This window comes from Triplophysa dalaica, chromosome 19 (genome assembly GCF_015846415.1).
Source record: "Triplophysa dalaica isolate WHDGS20190420 chromosome 19, ASM1584641v1, whole genome shotgun sequence".
NCBI lineage: Eukaryota > Metazoa > Chordata > Actinopteri > Cypriniformes > Nemacheilidae > Triplophysa > Triplophysa dalaica.
Genome location: NC_079560.1, coordinates 11,822,464 through 11,848,018, shown reverse-complemented (window position 1 = coordinate 11,848,018; position 25,555 = coordinate 11,822,464). Strand labels below are relative to the sequence as shown.

General features: G+C 37.9%; 3 protein-coding genes and 1 long non-coding RNA gene across 5 annotated transcripts in view; 3 read left to right on the top strand and 1 right to left on the bottom strand.

Annotated features, from left to right (window-relative positions):
* Positions 1-4,958, top strand: part of stim1b (stromal interaction molecule 1b) — a 28,186-nt gene extending 23,228 nt beyond the window's left edge. Inside the window, exons 9-14 of one of the 2 annotated variants that reach the window (XM_056731071.1) lie at positions 495-662; positions 775-875; positions 1,003-1,238; positions 1,405-1,485; positions 3,106-3,169; positions 3,751-4,958. In XM_056731071.1, coding sequence (XP_056587049.1) covers positions 495-662; positions 775-875; positions 1,003-1,238; positions 1,405-1,485; positions 3,106-3,169; positions 3,751-4,159 — 1,059 coding nt within the window. In that variant the 3' untranslated portion in view covers positions 4,160-4,958. The remainder of the gene's footprint in view (positions 1-494; positions 663-774; positions 876-1,002; positions 1,239-1,404; positions 1,486-3,105; positions 3,170-3,750) is intronic. The other variant, XM_056731072.1, reaches the window with a different exon arrangement.
* Positions 4,959-5,320: 362 nt separating this feature from the next.
* slc6a7 (solute carrier family 6 member 7) lies at positions 5,321-13,960 on the bottom strand. The gene is made up of 15 exons (XM_056732001.1): positions 13,677-13,960; positions 12,644-12,842; positions 10,920-11,051; positions 10,645-10,793; positions 10,525-10,568; positions 10,138-10,276; positions 9,628-9,762; positions 8,924-9,027; positions 8,716-8,840; positions 8,452-8,564; positions 7,639-7,776; positions 7,339-7,438; positions 6,819-6,937; positions 6,469-6,642; positions 5,321-6,379 (listed from the first exon to the last, which is right to left on the bottom strand). Exons 1-15 carry the CDS (start codon positions 13,740-13,742, stop codon positions 6,212-6,214), a joined length of 1,905 nt encoding a protein of 634 aa, XP_056587979.1. The 5' UTR covers positions 13,743-13,960; the 3' UTR covers positions 5,321-6,211.
* Positions 13,961-14,221: 261 nt separating this feature from the next.
* On the top strand, positions 14,222-16,796 carry LOC130408460 (uncharacterized). The gene is made up of 4 exons (XR_008904753.1): positions 14,222-15,088; positions 15,457-15,551; positions 15,742-15,869; positions 16,297-16,796. It is a non-coding gene; the product is annotated as an uncharacterized LOC130408460 (long non-coding RNA).
* Positions 16,797-18,808: 2,012 nt separating this feature from the next.
* Positions 18,809-24,986, top strand: rrm1 (ribonucleotide reductase M1 polypeptide). The gene is made up of 19 exons (XM_056731818.1): positions 18,809-18,990; positions 19,589-19,677; positions 20,084-20,261; positions 20,363-20,463; positions 20,564-20,623; positions 20,815-20,854; positions 21,061-21,223; positions 21,323-21,464; positions 21,565-21,648; positions 21,750-21,911; positions 22,004-22,083; positions 22,166-22,367; positions 22,450-22,599; positions 22,682-22,903; positions 22,988-23,064; positions 23,228-23,363; positions 23,443-23,538; positions 24,168-24,356; positions 24,444-24,986. The coding sequence occupies exons 1-19, from the start codon at positions 18,972-18,974 to the stop codon at positions 24,633-24,635; spliced, it is 2,382 nt and encodes a 793-aa protein (XP_056587796.1). The 5' UTR covers positions 18,809-18,971; the 3' UTR covers positions 24,636-24,986.
* The last annotated feature ends 569 nt before the right edge of the window (positions 24,987-25,555 follow it).

Genomic DNA, 25,555 nt, shown 5'->3' with positions numbered 1-25,555 from the left:
GGTGGCTCTCATAGGACGACGATGTTGGCATGTTTTGACTTCTATGTCAAAGGAAATAACATATTTACGCAACACGCTCTCTAAATCAGTTTGTCAGTTTAGGGCTACCGTAGAAACAACATTGTGAATTCCATGTTACGGGACGCACGGTGTGTAGACAGAGATATCTCCTTCTAAAGTAATAAAAACATATCTCTTCTTTTTGTAAGGTCTTTAATATACACATCTGAAGACATACTTATATTATATTGCATTTCTGTCAATAGATTCTCCAAATTAATTCACGTATGACTTTAAATCTTACCTTATAATGATTGTGTTGTGTAAATCACCTATTTTATGACCAGTTGTAAAATGAACAGCACACTTCTTCTGAAGCACATATTCAAAATCCTCACTGTCTCCAATAGATACACGTTACAGGTGTCCCATCACCATGGAAAAGCCTTTAACACAATTAGCTCCCAAAACCAATGAATGTGTATGTGTTTTAGGTGCGCATGGCTCTGAAGAAGGCCGAGAAGGAGCTGGAGTCCAGGAGGAGCTGGAGTCCACCTGAAGATCTTCAGAAGTGGCTGCAGCTCACTCATGAAGTGGAGATTGATTACTACAACATCAAGAAGCAGAGTGCTGAAAGACAGCTCATCGTGGCTAAAGAAGGAGTAAGATGTGCACATATTCATAGCATCCACTGAATGTTGCCTAATCTTAGCTTGAACTCCAATAAGTTCTCAAAGGGTCTGTGTTAACTATGCATGGTTTCGCGTGGAACAGGCTGAAAAGATCAAGAAGAAGAGAGGAACTCTTTTTGGAACGTTTCACGTGGCTCACAGCTCATCGCTGGACGATGTCGATCACAAAATCCTGACAGCTAAGTGAGTCCTTCATTAATTTACCACATTTTTATCATCTACGCTTCTTCCACACATTTATGTTTATTCTAGTTAACTTATTCTGGCCTTAAACGCCCAATTTGACAGTAAATCTGTTTATCTGTCACAGACAAGCTCTGGGTGAGGTGACCGCTGCCCTCAGGGAAAAACTCTATCGCTGGCAACAAATTGAGCAGCTGACGGGTTTTGTTATCGTGAACAATCCTGGAATGTCCTCTCTCGCTTCTGCTCTTAACCTGGACCCGACGTTTATGGGCATCCGCCCTGCTACACCACAAAACATACTGTTCTCAGATGACCTGGATGATATGGATGAAGACATGCTTTCCCCGGGAACCCTGGAATGTGAGTTTATTTAGCACTCGCTTGTTGTACCTCATGTTTAACAGTCGTGTCTTTTGAGTCTTCTTATTGGATTAGAATTAGTAGATGTGGCCACTTTTCTAACCCTGACACATGGGAATTAAGCCTTCCTTCTTTATTCTGTGATATCATTGGCTAATGTCCACAGATGCCGCCTGGCAGATGGACCGGCGAGTGACTGACCTTTGGCCTGTGGCCTCCGAGAACCAATCCCTGTGGAAACATTCTGGTCGGCACCACCCAATCACCCAATGCCAATGCTAACCCAATGCTAACACAAAAAAAACTTTCCGCGTCACTCTTACCGGCCATTTATGTTTTTCTAGATGTTCTGCTGTCATTTTAAAGTGCAGATGTGGAATGCTGTAGACAAGGTTATCAAATTTAAAGATATGGATTGGCACCAGATCGGTTCTGTAATCAATATTGTTATCATAAATAATAAGTATGTGATTCCATATCTGCATTGATAACTAAAATCTGTAATAACTGAGAGTGTTTATACCTCACTCTGGGTTATTTTCACGCTGTATTTTTTACGATGAAATTCAAGGTTAATGCTGTAAGATGCTAGGGCTGACCCCAATTTAAAATAACAGCTGAGCTGTTGCATATAAAGAGGTCGAAGGTGGGCTTTACATGGGCTTACAGTTATATTTATGCATTTGGCAGACACCAAAGTGTTTGTTGGTCATAGTTTGTGCATACTATATTGTTATATTTTAGAGTGATATTTTAACTACACTTTAACATTTTTATATACTTTTGTCTCTGTGGATTCTTATTGGATTTGAAAGACAAATATATTTGTGTAATGAGTTTTTTCTCACATACAGTTGGTAAAAAAAAAAAAGATTATTGTCTAATTTCACAGTAAACAATAAGGATGATGTGATGCACAGTTTATTAAACCTTTAAGGTTGACCCAACATATTATCCCTTACGTAAATGTAAACTACATAAATGGAGACTTGTTCTGTAGGCTGTAAATCGCATGTCTGTTTGCATATTTTTTCATAGCCACTGTGGACATCGTCTTTACTGTGCAGTCTTATATAGATGCTTTCACACGTTGATGTTCACTTCCTGTATCACATCTCTGCTTTGTTTCCTCTTCTCGTTTTTCAGCAGCCTGCATTGTGTCTTGCATTCTTGTTTCCTTCACTAACCCGAATTGTTTTACATTACTCTCTCAGAAGGACCTTTATTAATGCTTAAAGGAACAGTTCACAAAAATGTCTATTCTGTCATCATTTAATCAACCTCGAGTTGTTCCAAATCTGTATTCATTTTTTTGTTCTGATGAACACAAAGAAAGATATTTGGAAGAATGCTTGAGACCAAACAGTTCCTGGACACCAGAACTTGCCAAGAACTGTTTGGTTACAAGCATTCTTCCAAATATCTTTCACTGTGTTCATCAGTAAAAATAAATATATACAGATTTGGAGCAACTTGATGATGAGTAAATGACGACAGAATTAAAATTTTTGGGTGAACTGTTCCTTTAAGTGATGTTTACTGGGCTCAACCATAAGGATATCTTCTGCTGGTCCAGACTTTAAAACTATTTGTCTCTGGCCCCTAGAAAAATTATTTCAAGTAACTCTTTAAAAAGCTCGAATTTAACTTGCAAGGCGCAAAAAACAAGTTTATGATCAACTAATATTCAATGATTGGTATGTAAAAGCAGCAGTTTGGTCAACAGGCCCGAGATCTCTCTCTGTCTGGCCCTGGGCCGTAGAGCGATGCTTATTGTTGAGCAAAAAAAAGAATGTGTACTACAATATTTCCCAGTCTGCATGTTTTAAATAACCACCTCCACAAAACATGTGTTGTTTTTCCTCAGCTCCGAGCCTGTTGTCCCTGCGGCCTCGACATGGAGACCCCATGCTGAACCTGAGCTCGCAGAGGTTGGTAGAGGAAAGCGATACTGATGTCTGGTCCCCGCGGGCCCCCGGCCGCCATTACGCACGTCAAGCTCGCAGCCACTCTATCGGCCAGCTGGAGTTTCTCCCTGTGTCTTCGCTCTCTTCCTCTCTGTCTCATCCCTCCATCATGTCATCCCCTGTCTCCGCTCTTCAGTCCTTCTCTTCCTCCTCCAGCTGTTCCTCCTCTGGCTCTCGTTTCAATGCACTTCAGTATCGGTCCTCCTACTTCAAGTATATGGAGGTGGTGTCTTGTCTGCCACCAACAGGGTTCAGTGCATCACACCCTTTACAGGGTTCCGGAAGCATAGGGTATCTCACAGGGCACGTGTGTGTGTTAAGTGTGAAAACTTGCCTGTTGTGATCTAATGATTAATGATAATAGTTTTTTTTTACTTAACATAATATATTTGGTATCTCCCAAATTTCCTTTTCATGAATAGTGACCCTTTATTAAACTTCATCGTTGTACACACAATCTAAAGGAAGAATGCAGGTATGGATTGATAAAACAAAGTCATGATTTCAAGAACCTAAAGTACTCTTCTTCCCTCTGCCCCATCCAGGGATCTGAACCGGTCCGAATCAGATTCCTCTCTCTCTACGTCTCAGTATGGGGACACCCAGTACACCTCCTCAGCTTTACAACACAAGCTTTCCAGATCCAATGGGGGTTCGTCCACAGACAGCCCGCTACTGCAGAAAAAGACCTTTGGGATGGAGAAGTGTGTCAGTCTCGGAGAGATCCACTCTAGCCTTAACTCAGTCGACTCCACACGTTCTCTCATCTGCACCTCTGAGCAGGTCGGTTCTTCACCAACTTTAATAAGGCCAGGCGGTCGTATTTCTCAGATCACCGACAGAAAGAACTTGGTAGACGAGGACAGCGGCTCCACGGGAGAAGACACGGAAGGTTCTATCTCTGGCAACAAGAAGCGCAACTTTCCCAGGATCTTTAAGAGACAAAAGAAATAACAACAGTTTAAAATTCATGCAAGACTTCTTTCATTCAACCATGAAAAAATTAAGATTTACAGGACTGAGTGTAGCACATTGGTACTTAAGTTTGTGTCGACCTGCGGGAACAGATTCATTTTCATTTGTTGGGGACAGGTATGATATCACTGTAAATGTATTTATTTAGATACTTCAATGGCACGAGATGGTTTGTGCGTTTTTGGTTTGCGTGTTTCTAATATTTTTACTATGAATTGTTTGACCCTCAAACATCTGATTTACAAGCACATGCAAAGGCTTTCGGCACATTCAAATATCATGTGCTGTTGTTTTACATAGGATTTGCCTGGACTTTATCGACTTGCTGCTGCTGTTGTGATGCAACTTAGTATTGCACTTCCAGGGGAGACGTTTGGCTTCAATTATTACAATTTGTACTTTTTAAGTGCCTTTGTAAACATCACTCATCTTCATAAATATGCCACATCGCCTGAAAAAAAAAAACTGATTTGAGTGTGACATCAATGGACCAGGAGTACACAGTATCTGTGTATTGTACATGTATTGCCTGGCAGTTGTGGGGGATGAATATATCTTTTTACATTGTGACATAATTACAATAATTTTTAGGTTATAAAATGTTTGAAGTCATTAGCGGGTGTCTTTTACTTTGAAATGATTTCCAATGTTCTCTGTGTATGTGTTCACATAAATAACCCATGTGTCTTTTAATGGTCAGCATGTAACTACATGCGTTTTCACAAATGGCAGGGGTGGGGGGGGTGTTTTACAATATAAAACATTGAATACTCACATACACCAAGTTTTGTGTACTTTTTCAGAAAGTTTTGAAGACTACGATTAAAAACTCAAAGTAAGCTTTTAAATTAATATCTCGACCAAAAAATTCTAGGCATTTGCCTTTCATGAAACACTTAAAATTAATTATTTAAGGATATAAGGGATGACAATAAAAATGACTGAAAAAAGCGTCTGGCTCTCAGCATTTTAAGACTCGTTTCTATGGTAACATGATTTTTGTTTATGTCAAGGCAGCAATGATAAATGTGTCATTTTTACATCCTTCACAGGAAGTAGCTGAGCCATCGTGGATAACAAACTCTCCACAGCACACATATTAAAAAATAACATCGTATATATCGCCGACATATCTTCAATTGTTTATCCAGAAGAATCCTAACACCATAAATGCTCGATTTTTTTCTTCGTTTCTAGCCAACTTTATAGATCCTGAAGGTTTGCAGTGAAACACTGAAAGTCAACCCACCAGGTTGAGAGAAATGAGTCTGAAATAAAGATCAACTTGTGTCAACAACAAAGCCTCAACAAGGGGAGGTTTACCACTGTCACCATGGTGCTCAGAACAAACATCTCCTTTTCAAGTATGCTTCATTCATGCTGTAAATTGCCTTGGAAGAACCTCAAAATATGTAGACGCTGTATGCACCGTGCCCTTGGTAAACACAGCAGATTACCATCAAACAACTGAAAAGAACAAATTATAAATTGTGCCTCAAAGACACTGTGTTTTATTTGCTTAATGGGTGGCCTTTGTGTTATCATTTATATATTCAGGTATATAACATTTTAAATGATTTAAAAGGGGTTTCAATGACTCTAATACATTTTTAAGTAAAATAGCTCTTACTAACAAAAAGGCAGTCTTACTATATAGTCAACTCTGCTTGACCTTATATGGCCCTTGTTCACAATGTTATGAAGTTTAAAATAAGCCAATCCATTAAATCCATTAAAATATGAAAATCCATTAAAATATTAGATAACGGTAAGAAAATGGATAGATTGGATTTAAAGAATCCAAATATCTGCCGTCTTTTGCATTTTAGTCTTTGGCCTCAGGACCAGAATACAATGAGATCACATCAGTATAAATAAATGTCATTGTAATGTGTCCTACAGGACACTACGATTGTCTTCTGAAACTCTGCAGTGGTGAAAAAAACAGTTTTCCCCACAGGAAGTCCTTAGCTCAGCAGCCTTTATGCTTTTGAGAGAGTGCAGTTCAGCTTTCCGACACTAGGGGCGGTGTTACGCCTCACTCATGGCCTCCCAGTTCATTGCGGTGAAGTCTGCTTCAGCCAGGTTAATCGTGTGGCGCCCTTCTACACTCTCAGGTTCCATGTGCTGATCCTGAGCGGCCGCGTTTAAGTTGTTTACACGCCAAGAGTTGAGCGGACGGATGGATTTTTTGAAGCGCTGTGTGTGCAAATATAAGAAAAAGACCATGTCAATCATAAAGACTCGGGCGTACTTTGTTTATGAATAGCCTGTTTAAAGTGACTTACATCTTTCAGACTGCCAGACTCCTTACTGACCGCAACTATAGCCCAGATAAGAATCTGTAGACAACAGAAGGCACCCATACACACGCCCAGAGCTTTTCCCCAGGTTGGAAACACATAGGACCCGTAGCGTAGAGAAGTGCGGTACATCTCAATAAAGATGTAAGTCAAGATGAACTGCACAGAGAATATTATTTTAAATATAAAAGCATCGGTCATATATATAAAGCACATGGCATCAACAAAAGAAGTCTCAATCCGCTAAACATTTTTAACTAGGTTTTTTGACAGAAATCTGATTATATACATTCAATTGTTACGGTAAACATACAAACCAATACCAGGACACCCACCGTTAACAGGAAAGGAGTAAATACCACCCAGCAGGCTTTGAAGTACACCAGTAGTTTTGTGCACCAGGGTGGACATTGACAGATCATGTCCACAATGTCCTGACAGAACTGGTTCACGCCTGCAATCAAACAATTACATGCAAATCACAGACGTTCCGTGACTATGTGTATCGAACATAAAGTCCTAGATAATCGATCAAACAGGTGTGAGGTAATGCGAGGAAGATTGTGAGTAAAGTAGCCTGGACAACATAACTACACACTGTATCCTTGGAGTAGGGCTGTAAGACATACAATTATCGAAATAACGCAAACATGCATAACGTAATGGTTTGCAATACCTAAAAGATTTTAATACCTCAAAACTGTATGTATAGTCAAAGTTTTACATCGAAGCTGTTTTGACCGTGGTTCATGGATTTCCCTTAAATGTTGTAAACCTTTTTGTTTACCAGCACAAATCTACACTATGAAAAACTACGACACTACAAACGTCATAAGAAACTACAAGAAAATGTACCGTAAAAGAATGAGATGCCAATGCACATGAAGAGAGTTATAATGATGAGACCAAAGCTGGTACTGAAGGAGTCAATGAGTGTGAACCAGTATATCCCTCCCTGTGATGGAAAAACACAAATCCAAACACAAAGTTTAAAAAAAGCATACGGCACGATAGCAAACATATAAAACAGCAATAAGTAATGATGAAAAATTGTGAAATATATTTATACACATTGGAATACACATTTATTTATTAAGGCATTTGTTTTAACAGACACTGTGATTCTTATGTAAAGAATCATCTGTTTGTTCTCACATCAGTGATCAGAAGCAAACCCATCAGATAGAAGGCGAAGCAAAGCAGTGCCAGGAACAAGGTCTTGTGTTTGAGATTGGATCTGAGCTGAGGAAACTCATCCAGCACTGCTGTACAGATGCCCTCCATGTTACCAAACTAGAAAATGAGAGATAATATAAATTAAATCTTCTCTATTAAGGCAAATCGAAGTGTCCCTAACATCTATCTCACACAAATCATTTACAACATTTACAACACAAAGATATTTATATGACTTTATATACTTTTATATTTACTGTACATATGGCAGACATTTCTATACAAATAAATTCAGAGAAACGATCCCTGGGCCATGGTGTAACTAGCACCAGTTCTCTACCAGACGTGCAACAGGAACATACTAGACTAAATTGACTTAATATGTACTTAATGTATACACTTTTCTGTACATATATAATATATTCTTTGAAACACAAGATAATTCAGCGTTAGTATTAAATAACATGCAATGTTTTTGCATGTAGATATAGGCACATTATTAGTCATACCAATACTGTTTGTGAAACTGAACCACCGATTAAGACAGATTGGACATGCAGTGAGGACAGAGGAAGGAAACCTGCGATGTGTTCATGCACATTTACCGAAATAAGAGTTGTGGGGAAAGAGTGTAGCATGCAATTCCTAATGACCACATATGTTCCATACAACCACACTTCTATTCTGTCTGTATGCCAAGTATGAAAAATACAACTGGTTGATCCACTGGATTTCATATACATAAAAAAATAGATTTGAGATATATAAACATATAAAGCACTAGACTCTTACCAGTGTGTCCACTCCCATCATAAAGAGCATGAGAAAAAACAGAATGGACCAAAACACTGATCCAGGCAGAAGCGCAAGGGCTTCTGGGTAAGCAACAAATGCCAGCCCAGGACCTGGAATGTCACAAATAATAAAGAGTTACTGGGTTTTAAAATGATCATCGTTATTAGAACAGATAGTTTATCATTTCATCAGGCTGATATATATTGAGGTTGATGTGATTTCACAGGATAGAAACACTATTACAAGTTAAACAGGACATACCTGTATCTGCTACCTCACCAACAGGCACACCTTTCCTCCAAGCCATGTGACCCAGAATAGAGAAGATGGCGAACCCAGCGAAAAAGCTAGTGGCACAGTTCCCTACAGTAATGATCAACGTGTCCCTAAAAAAGACAGTTTTCACACAAGACTTGGTTTTCTGTAAATGCACTTGTAAACATAATCAAATATAATCCAAAAGTCTAACCTAATGACGTTGTTGTCAAATTTATTGTAAGACGCCATTGAGAGGAGCCCACCAACCCCGATACCCAGGGAATAAAATATCTGTGATGCAGCATCGTTCCAGACCTACAATGACAGAAAATGAAAAAGAAAGGAACTTGTTTTTAATACAAAGAGCATTGTTTATACAGCCGCAGAAAAAAATGAAGGGACCATTCAAAAATTTCATTGAATCAGCACTTCTAGATGCATTGTGGTCATTCCAGTCTGTTAAATTTCAAGAAAATCAAACCTCAGGAGTGACACAAAGTCATCCAACAGCAATGTAATAGACTGACAGAATGACACATAAAAACTGTGATAAAAATGTTATCACTTTTTTTTACTTTTCCTAAATACATGTACAAAATGACTGTTGTATTGCTTAACAATGAATATGAACTTAATTTCTTTGGAGAAAATGACAGAAAATTTACATTGTATTTATTTCAGACCTCAAAAACTTCAGTTTTAATTTTCTGCAGATAAATACAAAAAGAAACAATATTTCTACTTGAGATTTAGGAGAAGCATTGTTATTAGTTCACAGAATGAAACGAAAATGATAATTTTACCTAAACACACACCTAAAAATAGTAAATTCAGAAAAACTGAAAATCATTTTGAAATGGTCTCTTAATCTTTTCCGTGGCTGTATATATGATAGTATTGCTCAGGTAAACGCACCTGTGCGTTTGCCAAATGGACCCAGTTTGGAGTGAGGTAGAATGCCACGCCATTTAAAGAGCCCTCCAGTGTGGCACCTCTGATGATGAGGACCACAAGCACAAAATATGGGAACGTGGCCGTTACATACACCACCTGACATCATAGGAGAGAGAGAGAGCGGGTGAGTCTGGCATAGTTGTAGTATTAAGTCATGCTATGCAAAGTTTGTTATCAGTTTTTTTGATTATTGGATTGTTGCTTCATGAACATACATACCACAAGACTTTTATACTTAATGCTTAATCACACAATATACTTACATGCCACAAACCTTATGGTATAATGAATGCTACTATTTAAGAAGAGGACTCAACTTGTTCTCTGAGACGACCTTGTAAATCAGCACTCTCTTATACTGGATATTAATATCCACACCCACATTCGTGTCGGGAATGAAGCCAGAGCTACACTCTGAATGAAGCTCACTTCACTTTATGACTTTTTAGGTGTAGTTAGGTGATGTCTCACCTTCCCTGAGCTGCGAATGCCCTTCAACATGCAGAGAAAAATAACAACCCAGGCAGCCAGCAAGCAGAGAGCCAGAGGCCAACGCACGGGACCGGGGTCATGCAGACCCTTACTGTTCACCACACCCAGGACCTTCACGCTGAAACATACAGAGGGTTTCCATTAACAGATATAGAAAGCGTCAAGTGGTTTAACGTTTTAAAATTCGGACAGATCTAGCCACAGGACATCACATACTACAGCTGTGTATGCTTGTCTCTGACAGATGCATGTTTGACATACGTCATCTAATCTCTTTCTCTGATATTAGATTCAAGGATGAAAGCTAACATAATATAACATCGTCAAATATTTATAACATCCCATATTATATCTGAGATGTCTTACTTCCAGAAGACCTCGCTTGCACTTTGAGTGGAATTTGTGTTATTCTGTAACAGAAAAGAAGAATGTCATGCAGACAGCAAAACAGAAAGAGAGACAGTCAGACAGACAGATAATACTCACTCCGCAAAGAGCGACATTATGAAGAGCGTCACATGACCAGGGTAAAGGACTCTGGAAAGAACTGCCCAGGTAATAGAACGTCCAAGCAATAATGACGTTATAATACAGACACACAAGAGTGGACACACACAACATCCCTATGCCAATCCCTGCAATGAGAAACGGAAAACAAATCATCACTTCTATCTCTCAAGCAATCATTTGTTTATGGTTATATTATATGATTCATGATTATATAAAGGCACTAAATTGATGATTTGTGTGTGCAGTGGTACCTTTGAGGAGAGGACAGCACTTCCAGACCATGATAGGACCTGCAGCTCCATACTGGCCCAGACTGAGCTCCATGAGGAAGAGCGGCATTCCCGTGAAGAACAACATGATGAAGTAAGGAATGAGGAACACACCTGGAGCCAAACACAGAACATCAGGAAACAAACCTTTTGTTTTTTTCATATATTTAGGTTTTTCACCTATTTACAAGAACAGCACTGACATGAATGATGAGTGCTAGATTCAAACAAGCACCACAGCTGAACATGTCAAGGCATGTGCGCTAACCGCTAGGCCAGGGCTTTAAAAAATATGCCATGGTCCAAGGATTTTATGTTCAGTACACACTTGCAATGTATACTCGTCTAATTTTTCTGTAGATACATGTGCATTACATAGGTAAAGGAGGTGTCTTATTCTGTTAAGGGTGACATACACAGGACACTTCAGGACACTGAGCTGACTACTTACCAAAACCAAAGGAAATGCAAAAACTTTGTTTCTAATCTTTTTATAGATTTCTCATTAAATTCAATTCTATAAACCATTTAAAACAATTTACATATTCTATCTTTAAACCTTAAGGCTATTAATTCTAGACATTTTATAGGTTTATAAGAGCAGCACAACACTAAGCCAAGGTGTGCATACATGCAAGACCGCTGTGTATGTGGCAGAAAGGAGCAATTTCGGTGTCCGCTTTCAGATGCCAATGCCTCTCATTGTGTTTCTTTGGTTTCAAGTCAGTTTTTTAGCTACATGAACTTTCACATAGTTTAGACAGAGTTTAGAGCTGTGCGGTAAAAATACAATTTGATAAACACATAACACTGTCAGAGTTAAATGAGACATGTCGGCTTGTCATGATTTACTCTGTTTCTTCCTCATAACTATCATTTACAAACAAACTACTGTAACAGTTAGAATAAAATGTACCTGTAATCTCAGCTGGGGGGAAATCCCAGTACATTATAACATCACCCTCCAACAATCCTGTACAGGTGCTTTTATTTGGGTTACCAGCCATCTTTACATTGCAAATTTCTTGCTTTGCCTTGAGGTGTTCGGGCTTTAGGCAAAGTGGCTGTTTTAGAGGTTTTAAAGATAAAAAGACATTCCTAATACATAAAGAGCTTGATGGGTGGAATATTTATTTTTTCAAATGTCTCGGTTCACCAGGATACCACGGTTTCAGTGAGAATTGTCCCAGTGTCACTGCAGTTAACTAAAATAATGTCAATATGTCCTAGTTTTAGCTATAAAGGTTATTGAAACAACATTAGTTTATACGTGTCAAACAGTACTGTTTGTGGATGCAGGATGACAATGCAGAGAAGGAGAACTGCTTCTTTGCAATTTTAAGTTGATATCCAAGAAGAAAAAATGAACTTCACGTTTATATTTTAACATATTGTTTAACATATAAATCCTATTTCTGTTTTGCATTTGTTTTTGAACCAAACATACTCCAACACAAAATATATATCAGTGACACTTGAAGGCACTTTTCTTATTTGAAAAAAGAAACATATTTATAAGTTTTGTTATTCTCATCATTTTTTTCAGACAAGAGTTGATGGGCAAATCTGTTTAATAACAGAAAATTGCATTTTTTATCACACTTGCTTGCTGTCTGACAAGTAACCAGCCAAAAGCCAAGCCTCTTTCGAGTTCCACCTGAACTGTACATCCAAAATGATTTATTTTTGTTTGTATTGTCACTCACCTCCTCCATTTCTGTAGCAGAGATAAGGGAACCTCCACACATTTCCCAGGCCAACACAGTAGCCTATGCAGGAGAGCAGAAACTCATATTTACCACCCCACTGTTCTCTGGGGGGGTGAGCAGCTGGAGCTGGGGTAGAAGATGAAGGTTGATGCTCAGCTTGTGACTGGGACTCGGTCCCGTTCTGATGTGCTGGACTCTGATGATGTCATTTAAAGCATATGATCACATATTGACTTTATATAACTGATCATACTGTACAAATGATCCAAAAATTAAGTCTGAACTGTGTATTAAAGCAGTATTTTAAGCCTAGTAAGAGTACTTCTCTCAAATGTATTCTAAATAGCAGTTTATGGATAGAAAAAGGGAATTAATGGTTAGTTGGTTTGTGTAGTATGTGTATAACATCGTGATAAAAGGAAGTAACTTGATTGAGAAAAAAAACAAGGATGTTAACTAACAATGACATGCCATTAAAACGGCCCTTGCTTTATTTATTTACTCCTTAAGCAGTGTATTACTGCCATGCAAAAAAACTATATCGATTCTTTATTTATAGGCCTTATTCCAATAGCATTTAATGCTTTGAACAAGTGATCTACTTGCTGGTAAAGACCCATACAAAACCATTACAATTTCCATTAAAACTAACACAATTCCCATTATAACTAATAAATGAGTTTAAGAGTTTCTGTAATGGTACTATTGTTGTTTTTTATTCAGCAGGGTTCTGCAGAAATACTTATTTCTATAGTTTAAATGACTTCCTCTTCTACATATTTGATCTACAACACAACCATTGGGATAAAAAAACAAGCGTTAACGCTTCTGAAACGGAGCAGTAGCTGGACCGGAATGAGGACATACGGGTTGTGTTACACTGCAGCAGCCCACGACAAACAGCAAATAGCATTCAAACGACAGTCCTTAAAAAGTTGTAAGTTTAACAAGATTTAAATGTCCCGTAAAATAGAATCAGGTTCAATCTCACATTAAAGACACATATCGTATTATTTGTAAGTATTTGTACCTCTGAGGTAGGTGCTATATTCACACTAACACCGTTTCCAGGTGCTTTCGCTTCCTCGCGCTGCATCTCTCCAGCGGACACAACGGCGCTTTCTCTCTGATGCTTGTTACATTGTCCGCTGGTTTCATCAAAACCTCCGAGTAACTCCTACAATGTTTTAATATCCAATCTCCTGAAAACCGGTCTTAAATGATGCTAGTATGAAGTGAAGTGAACTTGAATAAAGAGCGCAGGTGACCTCCGATGGTCCATGTTTTGGGTGGGGGAGGGAAGTCAACAGATGAAGGAAGGCGCTGGTGTCTGTTCCGCAGACGCTACTGTAGCGGGCGGTCTCACCTTCTTGCAGGTACCTGTAAATAGCTAATAACGCCCCTCTCGGCGAATTGTTGATCGCAAGTTTTATCCATCCGGGTTTATTTTAGAATCAGTTTAGTTCTGGGTATCTTTATTGCACCTTCGTATGCTAAATTAATGTAAAAGTTGTATATTTGTCTGTATTAGCCTTCAGGCTAACATTACTTTGTCGATAAAACATCTGTAAAATGACAAATAAGAAATGCATATATAAAATATAGTTCAGTATTAGACGTCCAACCATCATGTTGACAAAAACTCATTGCTCATCGTAACAGGAAACGACTTTAGGTGCAGAAAGCCGATGAGAGGCGCAGTGTCTTTGGCACAACAGCAATTCAGTATATTTGTATAAAGCAGGTGTTGTCCACCATTTTGACTCCAGTGCCCCCACTGTATTCAACAATATTCAAATACTCACAAAAACTCAACATTTCTAACCATGAATTATTTTAGAGCTTGATATGGAAAGTGTTTATTCAATATAAAAATGGACAAATAACAAGAAATACCTTGGTTTTTACCTGTTTTATAATGTATTTTAATTCTCATTTTGTTACATAAATTATTAGTCTTCCCGAGGCCCCCTTCGAAGACAATTAATTAGGGCCCCCTTGTGGAGATCAACTGAGTTAAAGGTATAGTTCACTCACATTTTTTCATCGTTTAGTAGGGCCCACGCGCGAGTAAAAACGAGGCTTAACGGTACGTGTATTCGTACCGAACCGTCACGGGTCAAATTCCACATGAAAGTGATTATTCCTATGACACAGGGGCGCTGCAGGGTACGCACAGAATCCCCCACCAAATATAAAGCTCTCACACACGCAAATATCAAGAAATGCCGCAAAATTTATTCATATATAAGAATATTCATGTTTTGTTAATGTGTGTTCTGAGCCTGTTTAAATTATTACGGCAATACACTGAGTTTTAAAATAGCGCAATGCCGGCCTCTGCCAAAAGGGGGCGCCCAAGGGTTGTCATGGTGACGGCTGGCAGCCGCATCTGAGGAAAGCCACAAACTGTTTCTTGTGTATGTTCTCCTGAAATTTCAGGTATGGCATTACAATAGTAAATATTTTTGCAAACATTGATACAAACCGAGTAAGTTGATTTTTTATGTATTTGGTTTCAAATAACTTAACTTACTGTTGAGAAATATTGAAATTTGCAAAGTGTTGATTGTAAATCTTAAATAGTGACAGGCACATCTGTAAGTTAACTTAATATGTATTTCAGTATAATCGTTTCAGATAAAAGTGCTCAAACTGTATATACTGTATTAATGATAATAAGGAAAATGTTTATTTGATACAATGGTTATTTTTGTCACTTGAGTTGGGGTTGTATTTCAGGTCATATTGATGTAGAAATTTCTGATGAATAGGTTAATAGTTTATTTTTTACATTTATGCTCATACAGAAAACTGATTGGCTGACTAAAGAATCTTTGTAATGTGTTGCTGCACAAGGAAGAGATTCATGGACAATCTAATGTGCTTTGTTGAAGAAGAGACGGTATTAAATACAAGCATATGCATGTTGCCTACTAAGATTCACTATTCTTGTTATTTTAAGAATATTTTGAAACAGATGAACTTGAAGAGAACTGATTATATGACTGAACTTTTTAAATATGTTAATAAACAGAAGTTGCATCTGAGGAAAGCCAAACCGTTTCTTGTGTATATTTCTCCTGACATTTCAGGTTTTTGATCTGCCTACGAGTTCTATAGACGGGACCCGTAACACAAGTCCAGTAAGTCTGGAGTCTTTCATCCTGTTGCCTCATGCACGGGAAGGAATTCCCTAAATTATCATCTGTGTATGGAACAGGTATAGTCACCCTAGGCCCGCCATGTATTTTATTTTGAAGCGCCTTTTATGCTTGATTTTTGGTCTTTAGCTCATAAAGCTCGGCACTTTATCTGTAAAAAAAATGCTCTGTTACGGATATTTGAGTTTTTGTTATCTTATAAAATATAACCTATTTGGATTTTTTAGTTTTATTTTGGGTTAATCTTTGTTTGTGTTTTTTATCTAAGAAGATCTGGCAACATGTTACTTCAACAGACCGCGAGAACGGCTAACCATACACACTTTTGATTTTACAACATACACTGTTTATTTTATGTATTTACTTTCATTCTCTCTTGCTTTCTCAATATGTCATTAGTGTACACAGATTAATAATCAATTTTAAATACTATTTTAATATTTAAACATAAATAAAATTGTAAATAGCGCCCTCTTATGGTTGCAGGCGCCACTGCTATGACCTACTCCATTCGAAGTGCAGGCCCCTTGAAGTTTAGACTTTGGAGAGAGCAGGGCATGTCCATGTCATTATGTGGACGTTTGGAATGCATTTGGCAAAGGGAGTTACGCAATTTCCAAATTATCTTCATCTGGCGTATTCCTGTGACAACATAAAATGACAAATATAAAATACAACAGTATAGACTTATAATTCCGGTTTTTAATGATAATTTACACCTTAATCTTGTTATTTTATGTTCCTGTGGCTGGAGATGGATTTAAGCCTGAATGCAATGAAATTTCTCAGTAGACATCTAAAAATTCTATTTATTAAAATCCTGTAAATAATAATGTATAGCCAACAATAATTCTTGTGAGGATGCTTCTGACCTTGGAATGCTTCTGTTTATCGTCATACACACTTAGGCAGTTACAGAGTTATTGTAGGCTGCTATGTACTTGTTTGTCTGTGTTAAATATAAATAAAAACACTGGACACTGAAATATGGTTATTCAATTATTAAATTACCGATATAAATATCAGCCAACACATTTTAGTATGAGCACTAATGACAAGGTTGGTTTTGTCATTACTACAAAAATTTAATATAAAAGCCTTCCACTGCTTCCATAATATTTTCATGTAATATATATATATTTTAGGGGGCACGGTGGCTTAGTGGTTGGCACGTTCGCCTCACACCTCCAGGGTTGGGGGTTCGATTCCCGCTTCCGACTTGTGTGTGTGGAGTTTGCATGTTCTCCCCGTGCCTTGGGGGTTTCCTCCGGGTACTCCGGTTTCCTCCCCTGGTCCAAAGATGTGCATGGTAGGTTGATTGGCATCTCTGGAAAAATTGTCCGTAGGGTGTGAGTGCGTGAGTGAATGAATGAGTGAGTGTGTGTGCATTGCGATGGGTTGGCACTCCATCCAGGGTGTATCCTGCCTTGATGCCCGATGACTCCTGAGATAGGCGCAGGCTCCCCGTGACCCGAGGTAGTTCGGATAAACGGTAGAAAATGAAATGGAATGGAATATATATTTTATACTTCAAACCGAACATTTATTATCAAAACTACTCAGTACTTCTTTCTTACCTTCTAGAAAGTAGCCATAACGTGTTTTCCGATTTTGCCTAAAGGTAAAGGAAATTCCTATTATCCATTTACTGCTTTCATTAATAAGTTTAATAAGGACATCTCACCATCATTTTCATTTTGTAAACTTGAACCTGAAACACTTTTTCTGCAGTTGTAGTTTTTTGTGAGACTTTTGGAAGCAGGTTTCTATACTGATTTTTGATACATTCCATAAGTTAATTGCAATAGATAATAGAGCTGGATAAAGAAGGACGCAGCGACTTGACACGTCATCACTACAAATTTTAAATCCTATTAGATTATTAATGATAACCTTAAATCTATAATTTACCTTATTATTAAGTTTATGTATTTTAATTTAGGCTTGATGTGCAACCACTGTCGAGCTTGTGCAGAGGCACCAGCTTATGCAAAAGGGAAACTGGAATCCCCTGGCTGGGCCTGGGTTCTCCTGAGGTTTATTTTCTCGATAGGAGTTTTGGGTTCCTCGCCACTGTATGCATACTGTTTTGGACTATTTGGCTGGCCGGGGGGGCTGCTTTAGAATTAGAATTTTAAGAATTACATAATTAATATTGCATATAGGAATTTATAGTCTGTTTAATATTTGACCTGTGTTTCTCTCTCCTTTATCTTAAATAGGTGCATTCACTGTGCTTGACTGTATGTGTGTGTGTGTGTGTGTGTGTGTGTGTGCGCACGTGCTTGTCTGTGTGTGTGTCTGTGTGTAAGTGCTTGTCTGTGTGTGCGTGTGTATGCGCGTCCGTGTCTATGTGTGTTAGTACATCTGCATATTGTATGGGTGGAGCGTTTGTATGGGGGGTATATGTCTGTCTTCTGTGTTTTCACCTTTTTCTTGTTTTTAAGGGTAGGCCTATAACTTTAATTGTATTGCTTATAGTCAATATGTCTCATATACAGCTGCTTTGTAACAATGACATTTTTAAAAAGTGCTATATAAATCATGTTGAGTTGATGAGATAATCCTATGAAATTTCACCTACACAAGTCACTTCCTAGTTGCCACAAAAAACAAAAAAGGTTTAAAAACAGCTCATGTAATAAAAGAAATAGCTTGTGGTAATTTGTATAATATATATATATATATATATATATATATATATATATATATACACATACATCAAAAGTTATAAATGTCTATTTTAGATGAAAGAAACCCTGAAAATTACCGTAGTTCCCGTAGCTCGTTAGTTATATAACATTATTAAAATGAAAAATAAGTAAAACATTTCTAAGTAAACTACTCCTGGATAATAATTTGTTGTTTTATGGGTTACTTTACAAACAGCAAAAGTTAGATTGAACCTGTTCCTTTCCGCTCTGCAGCACCGACGAAGAAGAAGGAGCGCGAGCCCATTGGTTGAGGTTTTTTTCTTCCGGTACTTTTTATGGCGGGTTCGAGTCGCGCGCTCTACATTTGTTCACTCTTTCACATTCACAACAACAGTCTTCGGCGGTAGCAGCTGATGTAATAGAGCAGCACTTTATCCGAAAAAACAACACAGTTTTATAAATAATAGTGTACATTTGTGCTATACTGTCCAGCAGAAGACTTCAACCATGCATGTAATCAAACGAGGTAATGTGCTGCTCATTTTTCAACTGTTTCTTGTGTATTAGGAAACTTGTCAGAAATAATGTTTTAGCTGAAATGTTGAGATGTAAATAAAAGTAATAGCTGTTTAACAAATCTGTCTCATCATTACTATAAATGCAGGCTAGTGCGCAATATTGCTAGTAACATTTATTCGTCTTTATATAATCTCAGGTGAAGGAGTTCAGTAAATATGTGCATATATAATTTCAAATGTTGATAAGTGTAGCAGACTTTTTGACTGTATATGGTTTTTTCTCATTTATTAAAGAAGGTAACCCAAAAGCATTTACTTGTTTTGACTAAGTTAGCTGTTGTCTTTGTTAACATGGTTGGCGCCAAGCACTCCTTAACTAGGTCATATCCGGTTAAATATAATTATTTATCGTAAATCTTTATATGGTTACATGTAAACGATTAAATAGGATCCAGTATTTTATACAGTGCTTATTTGGAGCATTTTTATTCACATTTCAAACTTTAATAAACAATTGCTTTCTTGTCTCATTGTAATTCATTTATTACTGTTGGTGACTCATTTTCATGATGATAATTGTTGTTTGATGCTCTTAAATCTTTTCAGATGGACGCCAGGAACGTGTCATGTTTGACAAAATCACATCACGCATTCAGAAGCTCTGCTATGGGCTCAACTCTGACTTTGTTGATCCTGTAAGTTGTGAAATTAGAAAATGAACCATAGAAAAATAAGAACTTTTATTTGTGATGCTTTGTAACATAACAGTTGCTTAGGTATTTCTTGACATCCCTGCCGGATCATTGCAACTTCAATGCTTGCGAGTTCTTCCTGGTGGTGGATCCAAATCCCAACACCCCATTTATTTTGTACACTTTGTCTCATACACTTTATGTCTATACACAACACAATAATGCTTATAAACCTCCATTACTGCTGCTCAACTTACTTACGGACTGAGTATTACGTAGCAGAATGTACCATTATGGTTATTACAATTATTAGCAGCTTTTACACTGAATAACGTCTTGTCAGTCTAAGAAAGCATTTATGAAGAACTGAAATGTAAAGACCTGACCCTAGTCTTAATGTTTTTTGCAGACTCAGATCACCATGAAGGTCATTCAGGGCCTTTACAGCGGCGTCACCACAGTAGAGCTGGACACCCTGGCTGCTGAGATCACTGCTACTCTGACCACTAAACACCCAGACTATGCCATCCTGGCTGCGCGCATTGCTGTATCCAACCTGCACAAGGAAACTAAGAAAGTCTTCAGTGGTGAGTTGTAATGCCACACTTGTTTGTGGTCTAGAGTTCAAGTTTAAGGTGGAAAACATTTAGAATAGATTTATGAGCATTTTTTATCATTCTAATTGCAGAGGTTATGGAGGATCTGTATCACTATGTGAATCCCTTGAACAACCTCCACTCGCCTATGGTTTCCAAAGAAACCCTTGACATTGTCTTGGCCAACAAGGATGTAAGTATATGATAAGAACATGCGTTTATTTTTCACTAGTTTAAGTTAAGGTTTGTTGTCAGTATTTCTTTTGTTCATGTTAATTCCTGCTTTTTTGTAGCGCCTCAACTCGGCTATCATTTTTGACCGAGATTTCTCCTACAACTTCTTTGGCTTCAAGGTAGTTATGAAATCCGATATGTGAAATACACGTGAATATAATTGTTTGAGACTACTTGTCAAAATGCTGCTATTTTGCAATATAATGTTTTTATATAAAATGTTATTTTATCCTAAAAAAAAGTCTCCGTCTCTAGCATGTATTTTGTGGTGTTGATTTTGTGGTGTTTTTTTGTTGTTTTTCCCCTTAAGACATTGGAGCGCTCGTATCTGCTGAAGATCAATGGAAAGGGTAAGACAATTTCTCTCAAACGTTGGATGCAACTGCACTTGTGTAATATGTGTATGTAAATCCAGCTATGGAAAACAGTTACAATTTTCTGCATAAATTAATTAAAAATAGAGAGGAGAAAACCAGACCAAATAATGATGAAAGAACTGTAAATCGTGCGTCAAGTAGAAATGGTTCTTTGACATCTGGATCTTATCATTTCTCAGTTGCCGAACGCCCTCAGCACATGCTGATGAGAGTTTCTGTGGGAATCCATAAGGAGGACATCACAGCAGCCATCGAAACCTACAATCTGCTGTCTGAAAAGTGGTTCACTCATGCCTCTCCTACACTCTTCAATGCGGGCACCAACCGACCACAGCTCTCAAGGTGAACAGACACAAGGGGGCAGTATTTCAAAACAGATTAGAAAATTAAACAGACTTCAGGTAATGGTGAATGATACATGTGGTCTTCTTGTCTGTCTAGTTGCTTCCTGCTGGCTATGAAAGATGACAGTATTGAGGGGATCTATGACACTTTAAAGCAGTGTGCCCTCATCTCAAAGTCTGCTGGAGGTATTGGGGTGGCAGTAAGCTGCATAAGAGCCACAGGCAGCTACATTGCAGGGGTGAGTTTTCTCCAACAATCTCAGATGAACGAAGTGAATTATTACTTGTAAAATAAGGAATATTAATTGTATTTACAATATGTTTGATTTTTGTTATTAGACTAATGGCAACTCAAATGGCCTGGTTCCTATGCTTCGTGTCTACAACAATACAGCTCGTTATGTTGACCAAGGAGGAAATAAGGTACGGTATTTGTAAATATATCTGATTATGTAAAATAATTGTAATCTGATGATTTATAACAGAATGGCTTTGAAATGTACACACATTTCTTCTTCATTCAGAGACCAGGAGCTTTTGCCATGTATCTGGAGCCCTGGCACTTCGATATCTTTGACTTCCTGGAGCTCAAGAAGAACACCGGGAAAGAGGAGCAGAGAGCTAGAGACCTGTTTTACGGCCTGTGGATTCCTGATCTCTTCATGAAGCGAGTGGAAAGCAATGGAGTGAGTATACTGTGAATCCAGTACACATGTTCTATAGCTCTGCATCTTCAGATTAGGCCCAAAAACTCATATGTGAATCACATCCGATGTAGGACTGGTCTCTGATGTGCCCAAGTAACTCTCCTGGGCTGGATGAGTGCTGGGGCGAGGAGTTTGAAAAACTGTACACAAGGTATGAAAGTAATGTGATGTCATTGTAAAACAGAATTTAATTTCTCATGAAATAAATACATTTGTACAACGATGGGTTACAGGTACGAACAGGAGGGCAGAGCAAAACGTGTGATAAAAGCCCAGCAGCTGTGGCATGCTATCATTGAGTCTCAGACTGAGACTGGTACGCCTTATATGCTTTACAAGGATGCCTGCAACCGTAAGAGCAACCAGCAGAATCTGGGCACCATCAAATGCAGTAATCTATGCACAGAGATTGTAGAGTACACCAGTCACGATGAGGTAAGAGAGTATTATGGGTAGTGCTGTTTCCAGATATTGTATTAGTGTAGCATTCAGGAATGACCATACACTCTTGTTGTAGGTGGCTGTTTGTAACCTGGCATCCATTGCTCTTAATATGTACGTCACCTCTGAGCGAACATTTGACTTCAAGAAGTTGGCCTCAGTTACGAAAGTCATCGTGAAGAACCTTAACAAAATCATTGAAATCAACTTCTACCCAGTGAAAGAGGTGATTTGTTTGTTTATGCTGTTTAAACCATCCCGCATTGTTGTAATTCCTCCGTAGGCTAATGATCTTTCTTACATAACAGGCTGAGAACTCCAACAAGCGTCACAGGCCCATTGGTATTGGCGTACAGGGTCTGGCTGATGCTTTCATCCTTATGCGTTTCCCCTTTGAGAGTGCAGAGGCTCAGCTACTAAACAAACAAATCTTTGAGACCATCTATTATGCTGCTCTGGAGTCCAGCTGTGAGCTGGCTGCAGAATTTGGAACGTATGAGACGTACCCTGGGTCTCCAGTTAGCAAGGGCGTAAGTGTAATTAAGTTTTGCGTGAGGAAATTGGATGTTGGTTTAGAATATGCAGCTCTAATTGTTTCTGCTGTGATCTTGTAGATTCTTCAGCATGATATGTGGGATGTGACACCAACAGATCTTTTGGACTGGAAGGCACTCAAAGAGAAAATCGCCAAGTGAGTAACGGCATAAAAATTGTAAGCTTTGGAAAAGATGTAAATGACTAAAGGTCATTAAATTTTTGGAATATTTATCAAATGTTTCTACATTACTAACCATTTCAATTTGTGAAGGACTGGAGCTGTGATTTTATTTTAATCACCTTTACCTTCCCATTAGACACGGAGTTCGCAACAGCCTGCTTCTTGCTCCCATGCCCACTGCCTCCACAGCTCAGATCCTGGGCAACAATGAGTCAATCGAGCCCTACACTAGCAACATCTACACACGCAGAGTTCTGTCTGGAGAGTTTCAGGTGGGCTTTCGAGTAGAATCATTTTTTTATGTTCACATATGTGTTCATAGCTAACCAACAGGTTTTGTTTGCCTTTTAGATTGTAAACCCACATCTTCTCAAAGATCTCACAGAGCGAGGGCTTTGGAACGAAGATATGAAAAACCAGCTTATCTCTCAGAACGGATCCATCCAGGTTAGTTTCCAGTAAATTGAAACAAAAATCTTGTTCAGGGGTAATAGTTTCTTACTGTGACATCTTGTTATAAACATTTTCATGTTGATTTGGAGGGGCATTTTTTTTATATATGTATTTTTACAACTGCTTTCATAGATGTGTTGCCTTCTACCCTATATTTATTTATCGGCCACCTCAAAAACCTTTTTTGTTTGGCTCTTGGCCGGTGTCAGTGACTGGTTTATTTAGGCTTATTGAGCATTGTTTCAATAAAAGTACAGACAAAAGTTACTATACACGCAATGTTTAAAGGAATAGTTTACCTTTAAAATGAAAATTCTGTCATAATGTCATTTTAAATCTGTATGACTTCCTTTTTTTCTGCAGAACACAAAAGAAGATATTTTGAAGAATGTCATTAACAGCCCCCCTTTCACTTCCATTGGTTACAATAGAAGTGAATGGGAGGCTGTGCTGTTTTGTTACCAACATCTTCAAAATATCTGTGTTCTGCAAAAAAGTCATACAGGTTTGAGATGACAAGAGGGCATGTAAATGATGACAGAAGTTTCATTTGAAGGTGAACTATTCTATTATCTATTGGTCTTTCCTTGCATTTTGTGATCATTTTGTTTCCTGTTTTGAAGTCTATTCCTACGATACCCGATGATCTTAAGGAGCTTTACAAGACAGTGTGGGAGATCTCACAAAAGGTCATCTTAAAGATGGCTGCAGACCGAGGTGCCTTTATTGACCAAAGCCAGTCTCTCAATATTCACATTGCTGAACCCAACTATGGCAAGCTGACCAGTATGCACTTCTATGGCTGGAAACAGGTAAGCTATACATTTAATAAACAAGGTTGGAATTAATAGAGCTCAATAGTATGTTTGCTGTTGTGACTAATGTGCATGTCTCTGTAGGGTCTTAAAACAGGAATGTATTACCTGAGGACTAAGCCAGCCGCTAACCCCATCCAGTTCACTCTGAATAAAGAGAAATTAAAGGAGACGCCTAAAGACACAAACGAGGAGGAGGAAACAAAAGAACGCAACATAGCTGCTATGGTGTGCTCACTGGAGAACCGCGATGATTGCCTGATGTGCGGCTCCTAAACCAAACTGATTTGTCAGTGAGGTTATTAGGAGGATTATTATATGTGTATTGTACAGTATTTTGTGTTTTTCCACCTGACATGGATAGAATTATAGTAATATTCATTAATGATATGAATGTAGTTTCCTCGTCGGTATAACATGACAATTCTGCTTGATCTTCGAAAACACCTTTGTCGAGAAAAATGGAAAGAGGTTTGAAGACTGAATTCTATTTGTATTGAGGAAATCCTCACCACTCATGGTTATACAATAGTAATTTATAGTGCTGTAAACAAATGGCATCGAGGCAAATGCGTTATGGAAGGTTACAGGAGACTTTGTAAACATAAATAAAGTACTGAAAAGTCATCTTTGAGTTCTTTCATTCTATTGTTATCAGTGTTATTAATATTTTCATAGTTTGTGTTTTCAGGTAAACAAATAATGTTACTATGGGTCAAAAGTTTAGTATCAATTACGTATTTTTTCCTCATCATTTTTGAAAAATAGTAAACCCATCAAAACCATGAAATAACAACTGTAACTAGGAATTTGCAAAATTGTACATGTGGCATTTTATCATCTAACTTCGTGAAGTCTCACCCTGGAAACCTTTGTTAACAGTATTTATGTCATTTCTATCGATGCTGGACTCGTATTGGCTGCTTTTTATTCATCATTTGGTCCAAGTAATTCATTGAAAAAACATATGTATTTTTCTAATGAAAGAAATTAATATGTTGCCTCAATTATATTATTGTCTACAAAAGTAATTTCAAACATTGAAATGCACATTCAGAATAAAATGCGAATGTGAATCATTGTCAAGTGATTCTAAACTTTTGACATGTATTCTATATTACTTCCTTAAAAATCCTGTATTTCATGTGTATTTTCATTTTTTTTTTCCAGGATTGGTAAATACATAGTAATAGTTA

Bases quoted from the DNA above. Each gene is read 5' to 3' on its own strand.
- slc6a7 (XM_056732001.1), bottom strand. From the start codon at position 13,742: ATGCAGCGCGAGGAAGCGAAAGCACCTGGAAACGGTGTTAGTGTGAAT. The intron at 9,763-10,137 runs GTGAGACATCAC...CTATGATGTCAG, and splicing joins GCATTCGCAGCTCAGGGAAG to GTGGTGTATGTAACGGCCAC. The intron at 7,777-8,451 runs GTAAGAGTCTAG...CTCATTTTCTAG, and splicing joins TGATGGGAGTGGACACACTG to TTTGGTAACATGGAGGGCAT.
- rrm1 (XM_056731818.1), top strand. The intron at 20,855-21,060 runs GTAAGACAATTT...ATCATTTCTCAG, and splicing joins GCTGAAGATCAATGGAAAGG to TTGCCGAACGCCCTCAGCAC. The intron at 24,357-24,443 runs GTAAGCTATACA...ATGTCTCTGTAG, and splicing joins ACTTCTATGGCTGGAAACAG to GGTCTTAAAACAGGAATGTA.